Genomic DNA, 24,648 nt, shown 5'->3' with positions numbered 1-24,648 from the left:
GAGGAATTATACCAGAAAGAAACGGATGTCTCATATACCCCAGGTAGTGTGGTTGCTGACCTTGAGCCAGACATCCTGGAGAGTGAAGTCAAATGGGCCTTAGAAAGCACTGCAAATAACAAGGCCAGTGGAAGTGATGGTATTCCAGCTGAACTATTTAAAATTTTAAAAGATGATGCTGTTAAGGTGCTACACTCAATATGCCAGCAAGTTTGGAAAACTCAGCAGTGGCCAGAAGATTGGAGAAGATCAGTCTACATCCCAATCCCAAAGAAGGGCAGTGCCAAAGAATGCTCCAACTATCGCACAATTGCACTAATTTCTCACGCTAGCAAGGTTATGCTTAAAATTCTACAAGGAAGGCTCAAGCAGTATGTGGACCGAGAACTCCCAGAAGTGCAAGCTGGATTTAGAAGAGGCAGAGGAACCAGAGACCAAATTGCAAACATGCGCTGGATTATGGAGAAAGCTAGAGAGTTCCAGAAATACATTTACTTCTGCTTCATTGACTATGCAAAAGCCTTTGACTGTGTCGACCATGGCAAACTATGGCAAGTTCTTAAAGAAATGGGAGTGCCTGATCACCTCATCTGTCTCCTGAGAAATCTCTATGTGGGACAAGAAGCTACAGTTAGAACTGGATATGGAACAACTGACTGGTTCCAAATTGGGAAAGGAGTACGACAAGGCTGCATTTTGTCTCCCTGCTTATTTAACTTATATGCAGAATTCATCATGCAAAAGGCTGGGCTGGATGAATCGCTAGCCGGAATTAAGATTGCCGGAAGAAATATCAACAACCTCAGATATGCAGATGACACAACCTTGATGGCAGAAAGTGAGGAGGAATTAAAGAACCTTTTATTGAGGGTGAAAGTGGAGAGTGCAAAATATGGTCTGAAGCTCAACATCAAAAAAACGAAGATCATGGCTACTGGTCCCATCACCTCCTGGCAAATAGAAGGGGAAGAAATGGAGGCAGTGAGAGATTTTACTTTCTTGGGCTCCATGATCACTGCAGATGGTGACAGCAGCCACGAAATTAAAAGACGCCTGCTTCTTGGGAGAAGGGCAATGACAGGCCTAGACAGCATCTTGAGAAGTAGAGACATCACCTTGCCAACAAAGGTCCGTATAGTTAAAGCTATGGTTTTCCCAGTAGTGATGTATGGAAGTGAAAGCTGGACCATAAAGAAGGCTGATCGCCGAAGAATTGATGCTTTTGAATTATGGTGCTGGAGGAGACTCTTGAGAGTCCCATGGACTGCAAGAAGATCAAACCTCTCCATTCTGAAGGAAATCAGCCCTGAGTGCTCACTGGAAGGACAGATTGTGAAGCTGAGGCTCCAGTACTTTGGCCACCTCATGAGAAGAGAAGACTCCCTGGAGAAGACCCTGATGTTGGGAAAGATGGAGGGCACAAGGAGAAGGGGCGACAGAGGACGAGATGGTTGGATAGTGTTTTCGAGGTTACCAGCATGAGTCTGACCAAGCTGCGGGGGGCAGTGGAGGACAGGAGTGCCTGGCGTTCTCTGGTCCATGGGGTCACGAAGAGTCGGACACGACTAAACGACTAAACAACAACAACAACATCTGTTACTGCTGTAGTACTTATACTGGACAGTAGTTCCGATTTTGAATTTGGTGTTATATCTGCGGATTGTTCTCAGTGGCATTAACTGGTAAAAATGCATGAGGTAAGTTCATTTGATTCAGATTGAAATTCCTTTGTTTCTGTGTAGGACCCACACTGCAGAAAGGAATCCCATGGACAACAGTCTTTGGCCTAGCTGCACTGAAAAGATGGAGTCCAACTCTCATCAACATGGTCCATGGTCCAGGGTGATGGGGATTTTAGTCCAGCAGCACCTGGAGGGCTGGAGCAACCTCACCACGGGGCTAAAGGCAGCTGAGTTCTTTCAAAATCTACCATGGGAAGGATAATTTATCCTAAAAGGCAGGTAAAAAACCCATCCAATATTTTATTCATTCACTGCTGTTGTTCTAAAATGTGTGTGTTGTTTTGTGTGTGTTTTTAAATGTAACCTTATTATATTGTTTTACTATTTTAAAGCACCTTGGGAGGATAATTCCTTCTGTAAGGCAACACATTCAATAGACAACAAAGAAAAATTATGTCCTATTATTGTCAAACTGACCTCCAGCGTTCTGACTAGTATATATACATCCTTGCTCAAGCACAGACTTCACCCTCCTTCTTTCAGAGTGAAATCGAGCTCACCCTCTGATTTGCTGATGAGAGCTTGTTTAACTGAGCAGCCAGGACTGGTGTGAGATCCATGCCTCTGGCCCAGCTGCTGCTTGTAAATGGATGTCCTTGATAGGCCACACTGCTGAGGCCAGGTATGACCACCTTGCAGTTCCAGAGCTGGCCCAATACATTTTGGCACCTGAGGCGAACCACAAAATGGCACCTCCCCTCCCTGCCAGGGAAGAAGGGGTGAGGGAAGATCTACATCAGAAATTGGGGTGGGGGGATAGGAATCTACATCAAGATCTGCTGCCCCTGTGGATTCTACTGCCTGAGCGGGGCAGGGGGTGGGTCGCCTCACCTTGCCTCATGGGTGGACTGGCCAAATGTAGGTCAAAGGCTGTGAACTCTTGCAATGAAGTTGGCTAGCCTTTCATGGGCTTGTTTGGAATTAGCTGCCAAGTTGCCTCTTAGAATCTCACACCAGCAGGAAGGCAAATACCACAGTGAGAAGCTTTTAGTACCAAGGTCACCCTTCCAATACAAATACTGAAATTGACAGATTGCTTTCTGAAGTGCCAGCGTTAAATGATCTCTTTACATGCTGCAGCATCTGCATAAGGATTCCCACCTATTTTGCAGCAGCTATTAAAACCCTACCCCAGCAATGGTTTTGCTGGGTAGCCTTGCAGAGATTTGGCTTTAGAGTAAATTTATACTCCAGACTGAAACTGGTTCAACTGACCAAGAATTCCCAATTTATTCTACTGCACCCTAGGCACTTTAAGGTTCCCAGGCAAACTCATAACAGCTTAGCGAAATCAAAGCTGCTTTATCAAGTACCTGCAGGTGCTGACCTGGGCTGGTCATAGTGGGAAACTAAAAAGTTCATGGAAAATAATCTTGGAGAGAATGTCTTGGACATAGTAGAGTTTGAGTTGCTTATCCACTATCCCAAGAATCAGGAAAACAGTTGGACAGAAAGGATCTGATGGTGGCTTGGGGTAGAAATATATAGCTGGGTTGTCTTCTGCATATAACTGACAGTGAAAGTCCTTTTGATTTGATAAAGTCATATCAATGCTGTGTGCAAATAATGAACAGTCTTTATGGAGGATACTTTGATGTTTGTGGTAAATATCCATGAGTGGAAAGGCAGCACAGGCTTTTGCAAAGGGCATCATCACATAGTCTGGGTTCCAGTCCTCAGTCTGTTTTTTCCAACCTGTTTTTTCCACAGGGGAACACTCTTTCTCTGTTTTCCTCATATTTGTGGGCCTCTCAAGGATTCATCTAAAGTCTTCTGCTATTCTTTGTCTGCACCCTGATCTTGCATGGCATGGTCAAATCTCATGCCTTTTAGTGGGAGCTGACAGCACCCAGCTCTACCTCTCTGTGATTACATTGGTACCTCGGGTTAAGTAGGTACTTAATTCGTTCCGGAGGTCCATTCTTAACCTGAAACTGTTCTTAACCTGAAGCACCACTTTAGCTAATGGGGCCTCTTCCTGCTGCTGCACTGCCGGAGCACAATTTCTGTTTTCATCCTGAAGCAAAGTTCTTAACCCAAGGTACTATTTCTGGGTTAGCGGAGTCTGTAAGCTGAAGCGTATGTAACCTGATGCGTATGTAACCCAAGGTACTACTGTATAGCTAATGTCCTCCATCCAATCCCGCATGTCCAGCTGATTGTCTGATATCTTGACTTGGATATTTTATCACTGTATCTTCATATTTTCTCAATATTACCATTCACCATCTTCTTCAGGCATGAAGCCATTGGCTTCATTATTATCTCTCTCTCCTTTGCTCCCCACATTGAATCTGTTGTAAAACCTTGCTGCTTTGTACAGTATTGCAAAACATGACCTTTCCCTTTCCCTCCTCTGTTCCATGTTCTCATCTTCTTTTGCTTTGACTATTGCAACTTTTTCATCTCTGGCCTTAACTTTGACAACTCCATCTTTGCCATTATCATAATCCTAAATTCAGCCACCAAAACTGTTGACCATTGGTTAAGTACCCTTAAGTATACAAAACTTTGGGAGGTTTGCAGAAATATACAAATACAAATTTATGCAAAAGTTTACCAGTGAAATACCAAAAATGCCAGTCATAAAAACTATTGCATTGATAATCTATTTGAAACCAGTGCAGCAGCTAAAATATTAAAATACCTAACCAATCGCTGTGCTCTGCAGCAGAGGGTCTCCTTTAGATATCATCTAATCCTGAGCCCTGTTCTGTACAATGTTTGAAGTGCTCCTTTCATGTGGTGGCATCTGCCCTTAGGAACTGGCCCCCCCATTACATATCAGACAAGTGCCCTCTCTGTTGTTGTTGTTGTTTTTGCAGTGCCTGAAGGTCTTCCTTTTTCAACAAGGCTTTAAAGTGGAGATTATTGTTTTAATTTAGTAGTTGTTGTGTTGCATTGGTGCAAATATCTAATGCACCAGGTGTATGTGCCCATTCTAGTTCAACTGGCTTAGAGAACAAAAAGCACCTAAAAAGCCCTTGCATAGACACCAGGTGAACTTTTCTAGGAAGTGCATTCCATAAATGAGCACCATCACTGAAAAGGCCCTTCTCCTGGTAGCAATCAACCTCACTTCCTTAAGCAGTAGAACCTGGAGTTGAACTTCTGCTTCTGTGCTCCACCCCCAAACTCCTACACTCACTAGTGATATGCTGAAACACGCTCTTCAATTATCCTAAAGTTTTCTTTCCCTGAAAAGAGGCTTCCTTCCACCTTCCTCATTCTCAGGGTACTTCAGAATTCTTCCAAAATCTTGGTGGGTGTAGGGTTGAGCTTACCGTATCATTGTGAATTGGTTGTGGGTGGTGGATGTTCCCCACCCTTTCCATTAAACATTTCTCCAGCACTATGCAGCCTCCCCAGCTCCCTAATCTAAAAAAAGGCCCATTGGGAAGAGTTATATCATGAGGTCTCCTGTGGGTTTTAGTGGAAGCTGGGGAAATTAACTATCATCATCCACTGATTTTTTTTTAAAGAAAAAGAACTAAAAATTCTTCACTTAAAGAAATAATTATGAACAGCTGTCATGGTAGGCAACCTTCCTGGTACCCCAGACATACAGGAAAGCCCAGCTGAAGATGTCTTTGGGTTTCAGAAAGTGTGGGCACTTGGAGAGGATGATGATTTGTGGGCAGAAAGGAAGAACCCTCTAAACCCACCCTTGGCCATCTCAACCACAAGGAAAGCCTGAAAAAAAATCTGTATGCCAACCACAATGCTTTCTCTTTCTTTTGCTAATTACTGAATGAAGGTTCTTTTCTCATTAACTGATAGAGGATAAGAAAAACAGAGCAAGATGCAGGACAAATTTTCAGTAGCGAGCACACCAAGACTGATTGCCCTTGGATTTGGCACAAACTATTTGAGTACCTGCAATGAATGACCTTATCTCAGTGCCAGGTCCACAGTTTGATGGGCCCTTGGCATGGGGCTGACAATGAACTCCACTCCCCCCCCCCAATTATCCCCTGACCAGGATGGGTATGGCTCTGCCTGCAACATACGTCTATGGAATCAATGCATTTCATAGATGTATAGGGCAGGACATTATATTTTGGGTAACTTAAGATGGCAGGCAGGCACCATGGACAGTGAATGGCAACATAGCTGGGCTCTGGTGGGCTAGTGAGGGGTCCTTTCAAGATTCTGGGTGCCCTTGACCAATGCTCCATTTGACCAATAGCTGATGACAGGCCTGCTTTATCTCTGCACTCTCATATCCTAATACCAGAGATGGGGGAGAAATTTGTTCTGTTTGCAAATCTACCTAATTCACACTTTTTGAAACTATACAATACATGAACCGAAACACAACCGTTCTTGAAAATTCACATTTCTCTGAATCGTGTATTGCAGTTCTGCAGCCAAGCAGTGTGTACAAAATTGAATAAACCGTAAAATGTATAAAGTAATAAAAATTTGCATTATATTGGGAAGATTGTGAAAATGAATATATTAGATGAAATTGCATGTTAAAAGAAATCCACATTAAAATGATGATGAATTTTCCGGAGGTCTTTTTACACCCATCCACCTTTTTTTTTTTTTTTTTTTTTTGCAAATTGATGTGGAAATGTAGAGGATTGAAATTAAGATTGGAAAAATATGAAACTGAGAGGAAGTGAGGCTAACATTCATCCATCCCTATTTACCAGTGATGGGACAAAGATCACAGTCTCTGAGCTTCATATTTTTCTTAATTAGTTTTTATTAAAGATTTTCTTGTTTTATTACAAATAAACATGGAAAAGTATGCTTGATATTAAAGGCCTGGACATAGTCATATGGATATAAGTGATCCTTTAAACATTAATATCAGTGTTCTATACTGAGCACAGAAATGAAATGATAAATAGCCAATTAACTGGTACAGAATCAGTGTAATATGTGCTGGCCATTTTGCCACTACCAGATCATAGGATCATAGAGTTGGAAGAGACCCTGAGGATCATTTAGTCCAACCCCATGCAAAGCAGGAATATGCAGCTCCATATAGGGATTGAACCTGCCACCTTGGTGTTGTCTGCAGCACACTCTAACCAAGTGAGCTATCCAGACTAGTAACCTTGCAATTCCTAATTGTTTGGCAGTCTTAATACAGCATGGCTATGGTCTGAGTGGGCAGCTGGAAAATGATAGGAAGTCTAAATAAATGATCGTTTTAGTTATATAAGCCTTCCTTGGGCAAAGAAGCAAAGAAACACCAAGCGAGTCAGACAGCACCATAATCATCCATCATCTTTCTCATCCTAGACTGCAGGTAATGTCTTGTATATGGGATTGCTTTTGAAGATGGTTCAGGTACTTGAACTGGTGAAGAACATGGCTGCCTCAATCCTGGTTGGGGCCAGGTGGTCAAAACAAGCAACGCAAATCCTAAACTAGTACAGTGGTACCTCTGGTTACGTACTTAATTCGTTCCGGAGGTCTGTTCTTAACCTGAAACTGTTCTTAACCTGAAGCACCACTTTAGCTAATGGGGCCTCCTGCTGCCACCGCGCCACTAGAGCCCGATTTCTGTTCTCATCCTGAAGCAAAGTTCTTAACCCGAGGTACTATTTCTGGGTTAGCAGAGTCTGTAACCTGAAGCGTATGTAACCTGAGGTACCACTGTAGTAAGTTTATCATGCAAGCCAGGGCATTTCTGGGCCTAAGTCAAAGTGCTGGTTTTCTGCTGTAAAGCCCTAAAGTTTTGGATCAGGTTATCTGAAGGAATGCCTGCACCCCTCCAGGGATGGAATAATCTGTCAATTTTGGTTTCCCAGAGTTGTTATTTTCCTCAGCTCTCCCACTCAGTGCAAATCATGATTTCGTCTAACACAATATATTTCTGTATGCTACTTCATGCATCTCTGTACAAATTATTTTGGCTGGTGGCCTGCATCGCAAAATCCAAAGAAATGCAGATGTTGAAGGATAGCTGGAATACAGCTCCAACCATCCCTTACCAGGAGCCATGCTGGTTAGAGCTGATTGAAGTTGTGCTCAAGCAACATCTGGAATGCCAAAGGCTTTCCACCTCTCCCGCAAAACAAGTTAAAGCAATTACATTGTGTGGATTTAATGGAATGCATATTGCTGCTTTAGGAACATGTGCAGTAAATGATCAGTGCTTAAAAATATTGCGAAGTTGCTGTCTGGATTTTCTTGTTTCAAACATTTTGTGTGTGTTTCATGATTATGTAAGCTATCTTGTAATGGCAATGCCCTAGGGGGCACCCTGTAAACAAACAAATCGCCAAACAAGGCCTCCTAATTCCCTTTCCCCTTGCAGAGCTGCAATTCCCAATCGATTTGGGAATTGTTGCTCTGTGAGGGGATAATAGGGGTCTCCTAGCAACTCTCAGCACCCTGAACAAACTACAGTTCCCAGGATTCCTTGGGGGAACCATGGGCGTTTAAAATGATATGACACTGTTTTTAATGTGCAGTGCTGCTGGGACCCCACCGGCACCAATTCTCCAGGGTTTCTGCATGAGTCCTTCCAAGACCTACCTGGAGAAACCAGGGACTGAACCTGGGACCGTTTTGCATGCAAATACGATGCTCAACAACTGAGTTACAGCACGTGTAATAGGGAGATGCCAAAGAAAACCCTTTGCATCTGCCATATAAGGGCCTCTGCACATTTCACCTCAAAGGTATAATGTTTCATATGCACACACAGCCCCCAGCTCAGAAGGTGTGAATGTGACAATGACATCCTTCCAAACCCTCATCTTGGTGCAACGTCCTGCTGTGTGTACACTCATGGGCAAACGTGGGTTTGCTGCTGAGTAATTTGTGAAACAGCCCTGAAGCGTTGTTGCTGTGTTTGCATTTTTTTTATTTTTTATTTAGTTAGTCAAGACATCTATTTAAATCCAGCAAGAAGGCGCCCAAACGCTGGAAGAAAAGCTTCTGGATAATGTTGGCGACAGAAACACCACCCCAACGAAAGAGGTGGGTTCTGTTCCAGAAACACTTCTTCAGATACATCCAAGCACGAATAAAATGAGCCTTCTTTAATATCTAAAGCAACCCAGGCAAGCAAAGCAACTAGGATTCGGTAAGGTTTTACACAGAACGACGATGAGGACGACACCAAAACCCCGACATGCTTTTTTTTCTGGGTAAGCCGAATGGAACTGAACAGCATTGGCGATGTGCGTCGTCAGTTTCCAGAATGGAGAGAGAGAGAGAGGAACGGCGAATCTAAATGTGTTACTTAAGGCTGGAAGATTTCAGAGGATGAAAATGGAGACTGGGACTGCCAGGGGCTGCCTGCCATGCCGACAAATCTGATCTGGAAATGATGGATGCAAACGGGGTGGGTGGGTAGGTGGGAAGAACCACATTCAGTAAGCTCCATCAAACTGCCATGCAAAACTAGCCAAAAGTGCTCATGTCCTTACCGTGCTGTGGCTGGCAGGCAATCCGTGTCTGGGAGCCTTCGGTCCCGCTAACTAGGCTCTGGGGGTTTTGTTTGCAAGAGAGATTGTCCTTTATGGGATCGGAGCAGGAAAATGGAGATATAAAGAGAAATGAACACAACGTGCAAGGCAAATAGCTGCAGTTCTTTAACATGCTTCCTGCGTTATTGTTAAGCTGCATCCGCAGTCGAGGAGGCTACGTTCCCCAAAATAGGACAGGCTGCTGTCAGTGGCTTGCTTGAAACCTGAGCAAGAATTTGCGGAACGGTGGAGAATCTGGGTTGCTGGAGTGTACGACCACAGCAAGAAATTGCTGGCAGTAGGGAGCAAGGATGCTCAGAAAGGGAGTGAAATTGCGAATTCGCCACTGAGAAGGACATGAGCCGGCCTGTGCGTCCACCAACGCTTCCCCCCTCGTCTTAACCCTTAAGAGCCCAGCCTAAAAGGAGGAGGCGAACGCGCTCGAAGAACCACTATACTTGCCCTCATCATCCTTCTCTTTTTGGGTTGGGTGACGCGCTGAATTACGGCAGCGTCCCTGCTTCTGAGAATTCACATGCTCCAGCGTCCTGACATTATGCAGAGGTCTGCACATTTTTAACCCATCAGTAGCAGGGCTTCCTTTTCTACTGGCTGGTTCTCCCTTGGCCTCTGGGCAGCTGGATAACGAAAAGACACTCTGATGCTGAGTCTGAAAAAAGTCTGCAGGGGCGAGGTATCAAGTTTCCCGGTCGCTAGCGTTACTGAGGATATGGGATGGTCCAAACGAAAATAGATTGCATAAAAGAATTGATTCTTTATATATTGGTAGCTGCCAGGGCCAGTTTTTTTTTTGTTTTTTTTGAGGGAGTGGAAGGTTGGTAATAAAATGGAAACATTTAGAGGGATAAAATAAGGATTTATGGCACAGTCTAATCTGGTTCACAGCTATTGCTGAAGAATTCATTCAGAACGTATGGCATAGCAGAGAGCAATGTTTGTTTTCAACTATGTGGCAGAAAGTTATTTTACACATAAAGGAGGAGAACAGTATTAATACGGTGCCTCCAGTGAGATACACCACTATTTGGAATTTTTAGAAACTCTTCAACTTTAAATGAGAATGTTGTGCAATCTGAGGACCACTTACTGCTACCTACTTCAGTGTGTGTGGCCTGTATCTTTAAAGAGACGTGCCTAGTCTGTGATAGAAGCTCCCTCCCCTATTTGGGTGTCGTTCACTCCATAGTTTCCTGGGAACTAAGTTGGGAGTCTTAGGCTGTGAACACACCATAGCTTTAAAGCACATTCAAAGCACATAGACCCGCCCCCTCAAAAGAATTCATGGAATTACAATTCCCAGCAACCCTTAAAAAATGACAATGCCCAGAATTAATATTTTCTTGGAGTGGGGTGGGGTGTATGCAGCCATAGCCTTGCCTGCATAAGCAAGTTTTAGCTACTATACTGAGTGTATTGGCTGTTCACCGGTAAACACAACAGTTGAACTGATCCTGATTCCTGCTGCTTTGTGGTATTAGGCAGGGCTGGCCCAATACATTTCGGCACCTGAGATAGACCCCTCTCCACCAGGGAAGGGCAGGTGAGGGAAGTTCTACATCAAGAACAAGGGGCAAGAAAGATCCACATAGGGATATACTGCCTAAAGTGGATCCTGCTGCCTAAGGCAATTGACTCCTCTTGCCTGGTGGACGAGCCCTGGTATTAGAGTAGACCCATTGGAAGGTTTTCTCACACAGTGAGTACCCTGTCAAAACCCATGGGATATTACATGGGGTCAGAAGTGGGCCTGCACCATCCATCACTAAAGCAGAAACAATTATACCAGAAAAAGGACCTTCCAATGCCAATAGTTAAACTTCCCAGGGACTGTGAATACAATGACCCAAAATATATGTTTAATTTCAATTTCTGTTCAATTATATATTTTTTCTTTATTACTTTATTTTCTACATGTTATTGAATTATATTACATGTTTTTTGTTTAATAGATAAAAAGGGAGGAGCTTTCTTCTTCAAGCAGCTGTGGGCTCATGTTGCTTATCATTAAAACAATGGCAATGCAAGGAGAGTACAGATACGAGGGGCAAAATAAATAAAAATAAAAACAAATACCCCTGAAGGTGAATTCTAAACAGGGTATGGACTATTTATTATCTTATTTATTTATTTATTTACTTCATTTATGAATCACTTCCCATGTTGCATCTCAGAGCAATTTACAGCATCGTAAAAATATGTGCAAGTACAACAGCATACATAAAACTTTTTTAATTTTAAAAAAATCTGTTGTTTTTTTCACTTTGCATTGGGACACCTCTTAAGGTATCCTAACCAAATTTTGCATAATGGTTCCTGAGGTTAAGAAGCAGGTTTTCATCTGTGTTTGGATAAAACTGGGTGCCATTTTGATTCAAGATGGCACACTGAACCTTTCAATACAACACTGATTTCAACCACTGATTTCAATAGTAACAACTACAATGACTGTTACAAGTGACACGCGGGAAGACTGAGCTCTGGAACTACAACTCCCATCACCCTGACCATTGGCTTTGTTAGCTGGGGATCATAGGGGTTGTATTCCAACAACAACTGGAGACCCAAATACGGGCATCCACAGGAATTTTTCCAGGGTGGTGATGCTGAAGGAGGAGAATTCCAAATTAAAACACGCATCCCCAAAAGGCAGCAGCAGGTGAGTTACTCACAAAACAAATGAGAAGAATAGTGCCTGCACATTTTGCCTTGCATCTCAGCTTCTCCAAATGCTAGAAACATACCCTCCCTCCTTTTTTAAAATGAAAGCTGGTAATCAGGGCATTATGGTTCACCCGGGGCAGTGGGAAGCTGCTCTTCTTGCTGTGTTCCTGTGGACCCAAGATTTGTGCAGGCTGATCTAGACTAATATGGTCCCTTCTCTCCTCTTCTAGCAACTGTTCTCCAAGGTCACAGGTAAGGATTGTTCCAGGTGCTGATCTTCGATTTCCTTTTAGCCAGAGATGCTGTGGGAACTGTTTATGGGGATTTCTGGATGCAAAGCATGTGCCGTGCCATTGAACTATGCACCCTTCCAAATCATTGGTGGGAAATAGAGTACAAGACTGCGTGTTATCAGAGAGCAGCGTTTGTGCTGAGGTGACAGGTTATGCAGAAATTGGAATGAATATGAGCTGATTAAGGTAAGTCTCTTACTGTCTGTCTCCTCCGCTGTTAAAACGGCGAGCTTGCAGCAACCACTCAGCAATTTTTGACCTTGAGGAAGGACTGGATCGTCTGTTAACCCCCTATAATGCCCTAGAAATGCTGCTTTCAGCAATATCCCCAGAGAGCCTTGACTGTCCATACAGTCCCATGAAATAAAAATAATAGAAAATACTTGAGTATACAGACTCTGAAGAACCTGGTGCTCAGATTACATGGTAGGAGGGCAGCCCTCTTACCTGTGATGTCACCTTCTCTTAAGTACTGGTCCGTTTTTGGAGATGTAGCTTGTAGATTTCATTAAGTGACCTCGCCCACAACCTGCATCTGAGGGAGGGGGAAACATTGAACCACCCTCTGGCTGGAACCAATTGCCTTTTGGGCTCTCCTATCCTAGAGCCAACCCCTCACCCTAGAGTCATCCATCTAATCTCCTTCTCCTCCTCTTCCTCCTCTTGGATCATGAACCTGTAGGCAGGGTCTGCCATGTCTGTCTTAAATCCCTGCACAGTGCCTAGAACAGCTTCTGTCAACTTAGTGCGCTCTGGATGTTTTGGACTACATCTGGGGCTGAAGAAAGTTCCAGCAGCAGAAGGGAGTTAACAGTAGCCCTTGGGGTACTGTTACAATGGGCATTGCCTGCAAGAATGGTAAATTCCTTCACATGTGGGGGAAATGCCCCCCAAAGGGGTAACAATTCCTCATCAGAATCCAAGTACTAATACACACTTACACTGTCCTTCCTTCCCCCATAAGGCTGTGCTGTGCCCAGTGCCAGATTTATGTATAAGCTAAACAAGCTATAGCTTAGGGCCCCACTCTCTTGGGGCCCCCCAAAAAAATTAAAGGTGGGAAAACTGGATGTACATTTCCAAAATATAAGATAAAAGACAAATAAAATAAAACCTACATACAGCAACAGTGTTTTGTGTTCTGTAGGCTCCTATGATGTAAGTAATGAGCCCTGCCTGCTAGTCTGCTCCCTAAAATATCACTGGTTTGCTCATTTCTATATACAGTGGTACCTTGGTTCTCAAACTTAATCCTGTTCCAAAACCAAAGCTTTCCAAAACTAGACTAGATTATGAGTGTAAATTGTGTTTCTAAAGGAACTTTTGTTATTGCCAAATGGCAATGTGTTTGCATTATTAAGTTTGTTATGAATAAAAAATCATTTTAAGTTAGAGCTTAATAATTATTTCACTATTAATATACTTCTTCTTAATTGTATTTCAGTTCAACAATTGCTTTGATAAAATACTGTACATATTTTGTTATGTGCAAATGGCTTTAGATACCTATTAGGTCCATAAATTACCATACAGCATATATTCAACACAAAAACAGCGACAATTTGTTGTTGACAAAGGACAGCTGGACATATAAAGGGCTCCATTACCTTCAGTAGTTTAGGGGCTCATCAAACCTAAATCTGGCCCTGGCTGAGCCACTTTTTAAATGGGATGTACCCCTCTCCTTTCAGGAAATAAGAGGTCACCCCCAGAAGATTTCCTATTGTCCCAAAAGATTCTGAGGTGACCTGGCATTCCACAAAGAAAGGGGCAGATTTAAAGGGACGGGCAGTTCTCGCCCTCTTGCTCTGCTTTTGGCCTGGTCACTTGCAGATGACCCATCTATTGAGTACTCTCCCCACTTATGCCCCACAGCAGCTGCTTGTAGCAGGTGTTTACAAGGGAGAGAGGTGAGCCCATCCAGAATGCTGCAACTACCAGGCTCATAGCCAGCTTGACATGGGAGAGGCACAGTGGGAAATACGGCAAGGGGAAGGGGGAGGGGAGAGGAATGGGATGATGAAGACTAGTTTGAAGCAGAAGGTGCATGTTGTTGTAGTACAGTGGTACCTCAGGTTACATACGCTTCAGGTTACATACGCTTCAGGTTACAGACTCCGCTAACCCAGAAATAGTGCTTCAGGTTAAGAACTTTGCTTCAGGATGAGAATAGAAATCGTGCTCCGGCGGCACGGTGGCAGCAGGAGGCCCCATTAGTTAAAGTGGTGCTTCAGATTAAGAACAGTTTCAGGTTAAGAACAGACCTCCGGAACGAATTAAGTACTTAACCCGAGGTACCACTGTACATTTCATTTTAAAAAATGCTTTGAATTTGCAGAACAAAGGGGTGGGGAAGGATTGGTGTGGTGCGTTTTTCTACTTATGGCGGCATCTAAATTTCAGACTGACATTTTCGAAGAAGCAGCAACTATTATTATTTTAAATCCTTATCCAAACCTCCCCACAACTTGTCCTTTTGAACTTGTGGGATGATCAAACAGCAACTTTCTGATCTAAGAAACCTCTTATGTGGATGGTGGCTGCAGAGAGAACTTCATTGATTCAGAAATGGAAAACACTGCAGGACTTCAACCTCTCATTGTGGTACAAGAATATGTGGAGTCTGGATTCATGTTTTATGGTAAGAAAGACCTGTAACATTTCTGTGCCGTTTGGTGGGATTTTATTTCTTATGCAGTGGTACCTCATGTTACATACGCTTCAGGTTACATACGCTTCAGGTTACACACTCCGCTAACCCAGAAATAGTGCTTCAGGTTAAGAGCTTTGCTTCAGGATGAGAACAGAAATTGTGCTCCGGTGGAGCGGCAGCAGCAGGAGGCCCCATTAGCTAAAGTGGTGCTTCAGGTTAAGAACAGTTTCAGGTTAAGAACGGACCTCCAGAACGAATTAAGTACTTAACCCGAGGTACTACTGTATGTCAAATTCAGATATAGAAAATTCTCTTGCCCAACCAGATTGCAACATTTGGCTTTCATGATGTGTTTTCCTTTATTTTTCTCTCTTTATTTGGAAAATACAGCCTCTGTACTGCTCTTGTGCTTTGTAACTTTATTTGTTTTGTTTTGCTTATGGTTTTGATTTTATGTTAATAAAAACTTTATTTAAAAAAGAAAGAAAAGAGCATAGAAAGCCCTCTAGCTCCAAATTGCTGATTCAAATTAAAGTCTAATTTTATAATGCCTCCCCTGCCACACAGGTGGTTTGCACATAGCCAAACCAGTTCCTTTGTTAAGGTAAGGCAGCCTTAAATACAAAGAACCCATCCACACCTTAGTTCAGTGTGGAATATGTATCCCTTGTGCACCCTTTTATTCCCCCACCCACCCATCCATGCAATGGTTGCCAGAAACTGCTGCTTCCCCCAATTTCTGCCAGCAAAATCCATAGCATGCCGACCATCAGAAAATACGAAAAGGATTTAAAAGTGCTCCTACCAGATTTCTTTGTCTCTCTCTGTGTTGTTTTTTTTAAAAAATGTGGGTTTTTTTTGTATTTTTTATTTTTGTGGAACAGCTTTTACAGAGGCAGGGTTTCCTGAAATGACAAATAGTGGACAATGGGGAGAATGAACATAAAGACTCCTGGTTAAAAATCACATCCAAATATATGCTTGGGTATGGAATGTCAAGGGGGCAAATTGATTACATAAAATGTGGAATTTATGGGTAAGTGTGGATGGGCCCAAAGCTGGGGAGGGGAAAAAATATAGAAATGAATAAAACTGCTTTTAGAGGAATGTTAAATCATCTAAGCCCTGTTCTGGAAATCAGTTGCTAGGTGGCAGCATTGCATAAACAAAGATGAGGAGAAGCGAGTTGCTGACTTTCTTGCACTGGGTGGCTCCTAGTTTCAGCTGAATTTAAGGAAGCCAGCAGCTCTGATCTGATCAGTTTGCTGCCTCAGGAAAGGGAAGATGCTCCCTGTTAGCCCTGGAATAGTTAGAATAGGGTATGGCATGCAACCTTAATTTTTCTAGTTGGGGCAAGTCTACCCCCCTCCTTTTAGAGTATTTATCATTATCTGTTCATGTTTCTAGTCCCTAAGCATGTGATACAGGGTTGGTGAGAGTGCCCTTTAATACCCTAGCTTGGGAAGGCTCTTCTCTTGTCCTTCTATGTTGTGATTTTCCCATCTTTTCCTTGCTGATTAATCTTTGGCACTTTATTGTACTGTCAGAATGGCATTAACATGAGGGAATTGCAGGGGAACGGAAGCACACACGTGACTAAAAAGGTGGGTGTCAGTGTGGCATGCCCGATGACATCCACTGTTGTGTCACAGTCAGCATAAAGGTAAAGGTAAAGGGACCCCTGACCATGAGGTCCAATTGTGGCCGACTCTGGGGTTGCGGTGCTCATCTTGCTTTATTGGCCGAGGGAGCCGGCGTACAGCTTCCAAGTCATGTGGCCAGCATGACTAAGCCGCTTCTGGCAAACCAGAGCAGTGCATGGAAATGCCGTTTACCTTCCTGCTGGAGCGGTACCTATTTATCTACTTGCACTTTGACGTGCTTTCGAACTGCTGGGTTGGCAGGAGTCACAGTCAGCATAGCATGGCAATATAATCCCCATGTCTGAATGTTCCCTTGGTCACGTCAGAGAGTCTTGCATGGAGAGGACTGCTGATTGGCTATGACTCCCACATTCACTTTCACAGAGAAGAAAACATCTCTGTAAACATTGGGTTGTAGCCAATATTAGTCATACTCAGAGTAGACCCATTGAAATTAATGGACATGACCAGCTCATGTCCATTAATTTCAGTGCGTCTTTTCTCAGTGGAACTTAGTTGAAGGGAACTCATAACTTTCTCCATTGTAGGCCATGAAAGATTCTGGGTTAACTCCCTATGTTACCCTGCTGCATCATCATTCTGGGATGTTGTAGGCAATTTAAAACTGTCAGGTGCTGTGGAGACTTATTTGGTTCTCTGAAGGAATTGAGAAAATTGGGGTGGGGGGAGCCAGGATCTCTTGTTTAGGTTGGTTAATGCTGGAGGAAGGATGGGAAGTTCCATTTGGAGCAAGAATTGGGGATGGAATGGAATTTGTTTGGTCTGCTTTCTGAACTCAATTTAAAAATTCTGAACTCAATTTAAAAGCCCTGAACTTCCTAGTAGATAGAAATGCAACTTCTAATCAGATCATGCACTTCTCTTGATTTTTCAATGAGGTTCTGGTGTGCAAAAATAAATATTTTATGGTGAAAATGCATATTTGACAAAAAAGTACATTGAATCCCCAGTTTATTCCTCACTGGCCAATCAACTGATCTGCATACACAGAAAATAAAACCAAAGCAAAATGGCTCTCTATGAAATACATCAAGGCAAACCATATTAGGATTAAAACTTGTATCATTGGCATGTCATCATCTAAGGAACTTTAGCTTCCCTAAAGCTAATGTAAGAAACTTAACAGTCCTATATGTCACATTGCAACAGAACAATTTTAGATGATTATATATGCTAATAATTGTCAATGAATGATTGCAATGGTATAATTTTGTAAACATAGTGTATTGAAAAAATACATATTTTGGGGTGATTGAGTGCAAAAATGCATATAATACATGCAATTTTTATGAGAACTCATAATGCATTTTCTCAAAAAACCTGCAGAAAATGAGATGAAATGGAATGATGACTGAGTGCTAGATAAAATAAAATGGGACAGCCTTAGGCTGCTCTGTCTAACCCTAACTAGGGATTAACAAAGTGATCTCTACGGCCAACTCCCAGGCTGTTTTCATCCATTAGTGTTAGTATTTTAAAATGTTTCCTTTTATTCTTTTCTTTTCTTTCTTTCTTCTTTTTTTTTGCTGACTCTCAGCATGTAAGTTCTTCTGTTTGCTTTCATAGCCATATCTTCAGAAACAAAAGAAAACAAAATTTCAAACCCCCATGCATCTAGACCTTTTCCCTTTCCTCCCCCCGCTTTTGCTGCCTTATTTTGTCATTCCCCCAAGAAGCATAAATGCAGATACACAATCCTGAGTAAGTCCAATTATGCTTCATTTTTTCCGGCAAAAAGCAACTGAACATCAACATGGGAGAGCCAAATTAAATATGTACTTTTGTTTAGTGTAAGAGGAGCTGATGTTCTGGAATGTACAAGAGTGTTTTGGAAAGGAACAGCAGTTCTCAACATGCAGCCCTGCTGGCCAAAACCTCTGTTGTTTCTGTCTGAAATGCCCTTGTAAAGTCAGGCTTTTTAATTTGGTGTTTCTTTTCTTTATTCTTTATTCTTCTTATTATTATTATTAGCCAGGAATTCCTAAAATGAAGCAAGGTGCAAAAAAGAATGATGTTCAGTGTTGTGACATTAAGATGCCCTGATTGTCAGGGAAAGAGTTCAAGATGATGTGAATAGGTGATGTGTCACTAAACAGATCCATTAGTGCAAGGATTTCCACAGGTGCAGTTGAACTTCCCCTTCCTCTCCACTGGGAGACCCTGGAGAACTGCTGCCAGTCAAAGTGAACAGCACTAGGCTAGATGGGCAAATAGTCTGACAGAGAAACATAGAACTATAGAGCTGGAAGGGACCACGAGGGTCATCTAGTCCAACCCACTGATGTATAAGGCATTGCTTTGCCTTTCCATTTTTCTTGTTAACAGAGGTTTCATTCATTAAAACTATGCTGCAAGGGATTGTGAACATACCTGCTTATTCACTAATCTGCCCGTTTCACAGGGGTTCTTCTACTTCCTGCTTTTACCCCATGCTGCCAACCTCAGCGAAGGTAGCGCTATAAAAAGGGATGTACCTGCCCTACGTGCAATTAGAGAGACACATGAAACCATGTTCAAAAAGTGCAAATGCCAAACTATTGAGACACTGGATGAGAAAGAAGCTCTTGTTTTGCGTAGCAAGCCGCAAATCAGCAAGAAGCAATATGCTAGAAAACAAAATGCTAAGCATTTAAGCAGTGCATTTGAATAGCACATTTAATACAAATCAACAATACATATTTCTGTCCTGAAGCAAGTACTGAAAAAAGCAGCAATGTAATGTTTCAGTATGTTTTGGTTTGAACTGGGGAGGGGGGAGAATGGTGGTGGAGGGTGCCTATTGTCTAGCAGCTGTGACACCAAGAACACATTACCTCCTAATCCCTGGGACAGTTTTGTAACTGCTGTGTGTGTGTGTGTGTGTGTGTGTGTGTGTGTGTGTGTGTGTAAGTAAACACTACAAGCGTATATGCTGCTTATCATTTTTTTCTAGGGTGGACAGCATGCCTGAAATAAGAATGGTGCAAGACGGTTGGCTGAACCAGACTTGACAGCATATATATGTGGACAAGGCAAGCTGTGAAGCTGGGATAGCACCACAGGTGAAATAATAATAATAATAATAATAATAATAATAATAATAATAATAATTTATTATTTGTACCCCGCCCATCTGGCTGGGTTTCCCCAGCCACTCTGGGCGGCTTCCAACAAGGATGAAAAATACACTAAAATGTCACATATTAAAAACTTCCCTGAACAGGGCTGCCTTCAGATGTCTTCTGAATGTCAGGTAGTTGTTTATCGCTTTGACATCTGCTGGAAGGGCGTTCCACAGGGCGGGCGCCACTACCGAGAAGGCCCTCTGCCTGGTTCCCTGTAACTTGACCTCTCGTAGTGAGGGAACCGCCAGAAGGCCCTCGGAGCTGGACCTCAGTGTCCGGGCAGAACGATGGGGGAGTTACTCTACCCACTGTTAAAATATCCCTTCCCAGAAAAATGAGATAGCCACCACTGGATGTGTGAAGTCTTTTCCATTGCATAAAAATGAGCACGGCATGAAAGGAATGTAGATGTTTAGATAAACATCTGTGCCACTGGAGGATCTCACATCTCTCCCAATTTTGTGTTTAGACAAAACAAATCTGATCTTCCTATCCCTTCTTTTCGGAATCTACTCCGTGAAACTAATTGGAAATAATGGCAAATGCTGCACTGAATAAATGTGTAGAAATGCAGGAGCAGAGAAATAGTGAAAATGGCATTTTCTGGGCGCAAGCCATGGAGCTCTGCTTCTTTGCAAATACCATTAAATGAATGTGGGACAGAGCAGGGGAAAGAAGGGCTTTCATTTTGGTGCACTGCATTTTCTCAATGTCTTCTGTGTGTGTGTGTGTGTGTGCGCGCGCATGTGTGCACTTGTGTGTGTCTTCCAGTTATCAAGAAGCAAAATGCACACACCATAAATACAGAATATAAAATGCACCTTTGAAATTCCATTTTTGGTTGCCCTAGTCTTGTGGTCTATGTGTGCAATTCAGTCCAGCCAGGCAACTACAGCTGAAGTCATAACTCCACTTAACCTCCACTTATCTAGGGAGGGAGCCCCATTTAATCCAACAGGACCAACTTCTGAGTAGACATTTCAAGGTCTAATATTAGGTGTCTAAGGTGTTCTGCTTGTTTGTTTTTTTAAGTAAGAAGAGCCCTCATCAATGAGTTTCTTCCAGTAGTGTAGTGGTAGCTCAGCCAGGCAATGCTTTGGGGGAATGAAAAGTTCTTAGATTTCAAACTATATCCATTACTACCTGTATGTGGACTATTAAATATGTTAAACAATTTCTGTCTTCCCAGTCTGCGTGAAAGAGGTTGAGAATGTGGATATATAGGTAGGAATTCAATGTTGTGCTATTCTGACCATTCCATCAGCAAATGCGTTTATGCTTGCTAAGCAGAATAATCCTTTCCATACACTGCTCTGGGGATACTCCTGACCTCCCTGAGCAGATGGGTGTGGAGATGGGGAAAGCCCCATTGTGCTAGTGGGAGCCGTCGTGCTGGCTTCTGCTAGTGTGCTCGGTTAATTCGAGTCATAACCCTCAACATGTAAAAGGACCATATCCTGCATCAAACCATTGGTCCATGGAGTCCAGTACAGTATTACTGAACATGGCTCCAGGTCCTTCTGTGTTTTGTTACCTGAGATCCCACTGGGTGCAGGCAGGGACTGAACTTGAACCTTTCTATATGCAAAATATAAGCTCTTCCACTGACCTGTGCTCCCGTTTTATGCAAGCATGAAGACGCTATTTATATACTGTACAGTCAATTCTCCATTTACTTGGGGTTTACATTCCAAGGCACCACATATCTAAGTGCAATGTGTGTGTGCATGGTCAAATACCTATTGAACACACGTAAATGGTAGGGGTTGCTGTATGATGAAGCTATCTCATAATATTGCACTTGTAGTAAAGGCTGTACCCCTATGTACATATATATCTGGGAGAACTACCACTGAAAGTGGGGCTTACTTCTAAGTAAACATGCATAGGATTGCACTGTAGAGAGTCTGTCCAGAGGCACGCCCCATTGACTTCAATTGGAGTTGCTTCCAGCAGGTATTAAGGGTGGTTAACCTGTGGTTCTTGGTCCACAATTCACATCAACCTCAGCCAGCACCATGGCCATTGGTCAGTTGGAGTTGGAAGGTGGAGTCCAAAATGTGGAAGACCAAAGTTTCCTTGCACCATGTTTATAGGATTGCAGCCTTATCAGCCCAGTCCTAACCTTGGACTCAGCTATACAACTGCAAATGAAATGCTTTAAAGTGTGTTTTAAGTGCAATATACAAAGTGGCACTAGATGGCAATGGTGAGCCTTATGGAAAATTCAATGTATTTTAAAAAATGCTTTAAAAGAGCATTTTCAGAATGGTTTTTATATGTGTGTGGATTCCACCCTTGTCTAAGTAAGTTCCAGTGAATTCAGTGGGCTCACACTCAGGTAAATGGGGTTAGGATTGCAGCCTTGGTTTCTTAATCGTTACATCTCCTGTACTGCTCTTGATAAGGGATGGGTGGATCTGCCAATTTTGTTTCCTCTCAGTTTCTCGTTTTTCTAATCTTAAATTGTGTTCTCCACATTGCCATATCAGTTTGAAAATTCATTTCCCTTTTCAAAGTCAACGTAAAAACCAACCAGCATTTTAGTCCTTTGCATTTTTGCAAAGCGATTTCCTCTGCGATAATGCATTTTTCTTACTTTCACCAATTTATGATTTTTTTTTGGGGGTGCACATTGTACCCTAGTACAGTGGTACCTTGGGTTAGGTACTTAATTCGTTCTGGAGGTCCGTTCTTAACCTGAAACTGTTCTTAACCTGAAGCACCACTTTAGCTAGTGGGGCCTCCTGTTGCTGCTGCACCGCCAGAGCACGATTTCTGTTCTCATCCTGAAGCAAAGTTCTTAACCCGAGGTACTATTTCTGGGTTAGCAGAGTCTGTAACCTGAAGCATATGTAACCCGAGGTACCACTGTATATGCATTTTTGTTGACATTATTTGACTGCACAACTTAATTGTATAACTCGGAGAAGTGAGAATTTTGAGGGATGACTGTGTTTGGTTCATATCTTGTTTTGGAATGTGTGAATCAGGTAGGCTTCCCATCATAGAAACTAAATTGCATTTAGTCCCCCCATCCCTCTTGATACATTAGCTCTTGTCACCTTCCAGTAATGTTGCATTTGGCAGGAAGATAAAGCCCACTGTTGCATCTACTCACTGTGTCTGGAGAAAGATGATGGTGAGAAAATGATGAGAGAGGCTTCACTTCCCATTATAAATGCCAAGAGAGAGACCCAATTGCAGTCATACTCTACTTTCAGTAGACCCACTGAAAGTAATGGATCTAAGTTAGCGATGACCATTAATTTCAATGGGTCTACTATGAGTAGAGCTAACATTGGATATTTACCATTTATTTCATTTGCCTTGCCCAATCACTGCTTCTAGTCAGTGAAAATGGTTTTTTTTTTAAAAAAACCCCTTCTAATTTAGTAGAGGCTAAAATGGGATGAGGGAACGCAGGTGGCGCTGTGGGTTAAAGCCTCAGCGCCTAGGACTTGCCGATCGAAAGGTCGACGGTTCGAATCCCTGCAGTGGGGTGCGCTCCCGCTGCTCGGTCCCAGTGCCTGCCAACCTAGCAGTTCGAAAGCACCTCCGGGTGCAAGTAGATAAATAGGGACCGCTTACCAGCGGGAAGGTAAACGGCGTTTCCGTGTGCGGCTCCGGCTCGCCAGAGCAGCGATGTCACGCTGGTCACGTGACCCGGAAGTGTCTCCGGACAGCGCTGGCCCCTGGCCTCTTAAGTGAGATGGGCGCACAACCCCAGAGTCTGTCAAGACTGGCCCGTACGGGCAGGGGTACCTTTACCTTTACCTTAAAATGGGATGAAGAGGACATGTCGGGAGCAATCCTGAACTCAGCTCTCTGCAGAAACTATTGTTGGTCTCCAGCACATACTGCAAAAAGGGAATGGAAAGTTTTACTCTTCTGTTTTGGTACAGAGCAACCTGATCTGCACAGGCTTTGCTATTTTTGTTCTCCTTTGTTTACATTCTCAGTGCCTTTTCCTTTTTTTAAAAAAAGACATGCAGGCACTTATCCTCACATTTACCCTGATCATAATGAATACATCATAGCTAAGCACATACAAAGGTACATAAATGGTGAGAATCATTGCTGCATTATTTGAGCTGACATCCCCTATGCAGGCCCTAGGAAACTAGCTAGGTCAAATATGTCTCTATGGATCTGGTTTTTCAGCAAAAAGACCACTACATCTCCTCCTGCCCATTCCCTTCCCCCTGCCAGCACTTTGCTGTGAATTTCTGACTACATTGTATGTTCCACACTGACGCCAGCACTCCTTCAGTGGAAGCCCTCTGAGCCGTCCTAATATAGCTGCAGAAGCAAAGCTATTTATTCTAGCCAAGGTGGTTAATCTCTGACACTGTGGATATTTAAGTTTTGTTATCTATGTTGGGAGGGAGCTTGAACTGAAGGGAGATGTGTGTTAATATCTCCAAACAATTTATGGAAATATAAATCTAAAATACGTTGCTTCACCAAATCCAAAGTTTGCTTTTCGCCTTACTTTAGCTAAAATTCTATTGAGAAATCCTGTTGTAGCTATCAACGTATGGACTAATTTAACCCAGCCACTATCTGGAATGCTAATGAGTGCTAACCTGGAAAGTTTCTGGCACTCCCCATAACTTGATCCAATAAGTCGTTGTTGTTGTTATCAGTTCTATACTGATATAAACACATATATCCAGAACTAAACATTACAGTACCTTGGGTTACATACCCTTCAGGTTACATAAGCTTCAGGTTACAGACTCCACTAACCCAGAAATAGTGCTTCAGGTTAAGAACTTTGCTTCAGGATGAGAACAGAAATCTGGCAGCACGGTGGCAGCAAGAGGCCCCATTAGCTAAAGTGGTGCTTCAGGTTAAGAACAGTTTCAGGTTAAGAACGGACCTCCGGAACGAATTAAGTACTTAACCCGAGGTACCACTGTACAAAAGAAAGTTTAAAAAGGTTTGCATTCTACATAATTAACAGGAAACTAAAATACTATCTTAAAGATTTCAAAATAAAACATTAAAAAGGTCACTACAGAATGCACATTTAACACAGCAAAGTTAAAAACAGAAAATAGAGCAG

At 42.7% G+C, this 24,648-nt stretch overlaps 1 protein-coding gene and 1 long non-coding RNA gene across 2 annotated transcripts in view; one reads left to right on the top strand and one right to left on the bottom strand.

The window, feature by feature from the left end:
- The window catches only part of AMMECR1 (AMMECR nuclear protein 1), a 132,988-nt gene extending 123,379 nt beyond the window's left edge, over positions 1–9,609 (bottom strand). Inside the window, exon 1 of the mRNA XM_079961719.1 lies at positions 9,143–9,609. Coding sequence (XP_079817845.1) covers positions 9,143–9,341 — 199 coding nt within the window. The 5' untranslated portion in view covers positions 9,342–9,609. The remainder of the gene's footprint in view (positions 1–9,142) is intronic.
- Positions 1,752–8,012, top strand: LOC307207737. Its single transcript, XR_013834813.1, has 3 exons — positions 1,752–1,961; positions 7,002–7,140; positions 7,369–8,012. It is a non-coding gene; the product is annotated as an uncharacterized lncRNA (long non-coding RNA).
- Positions 9,610–24,648: the final 15,039 nt, after the last annotated feature.

The sequence above is a fragment of the Podarcis cretensis genome, assembly GCF_951804945.1.
Source record: "Podarcis cretensis genome assembly, chromosome: Z".
Lineage (NCBI taxonomy): Eukaryota > Metazoa > Chordata > Lepidosauria > Squamata > Lacertidae > Podarcis > Podarcis cretensis.
Note: the sequence above shows the minus strand (reverse complement) of the source record. Positions and strands in the feature narration are given on the sequence as shown.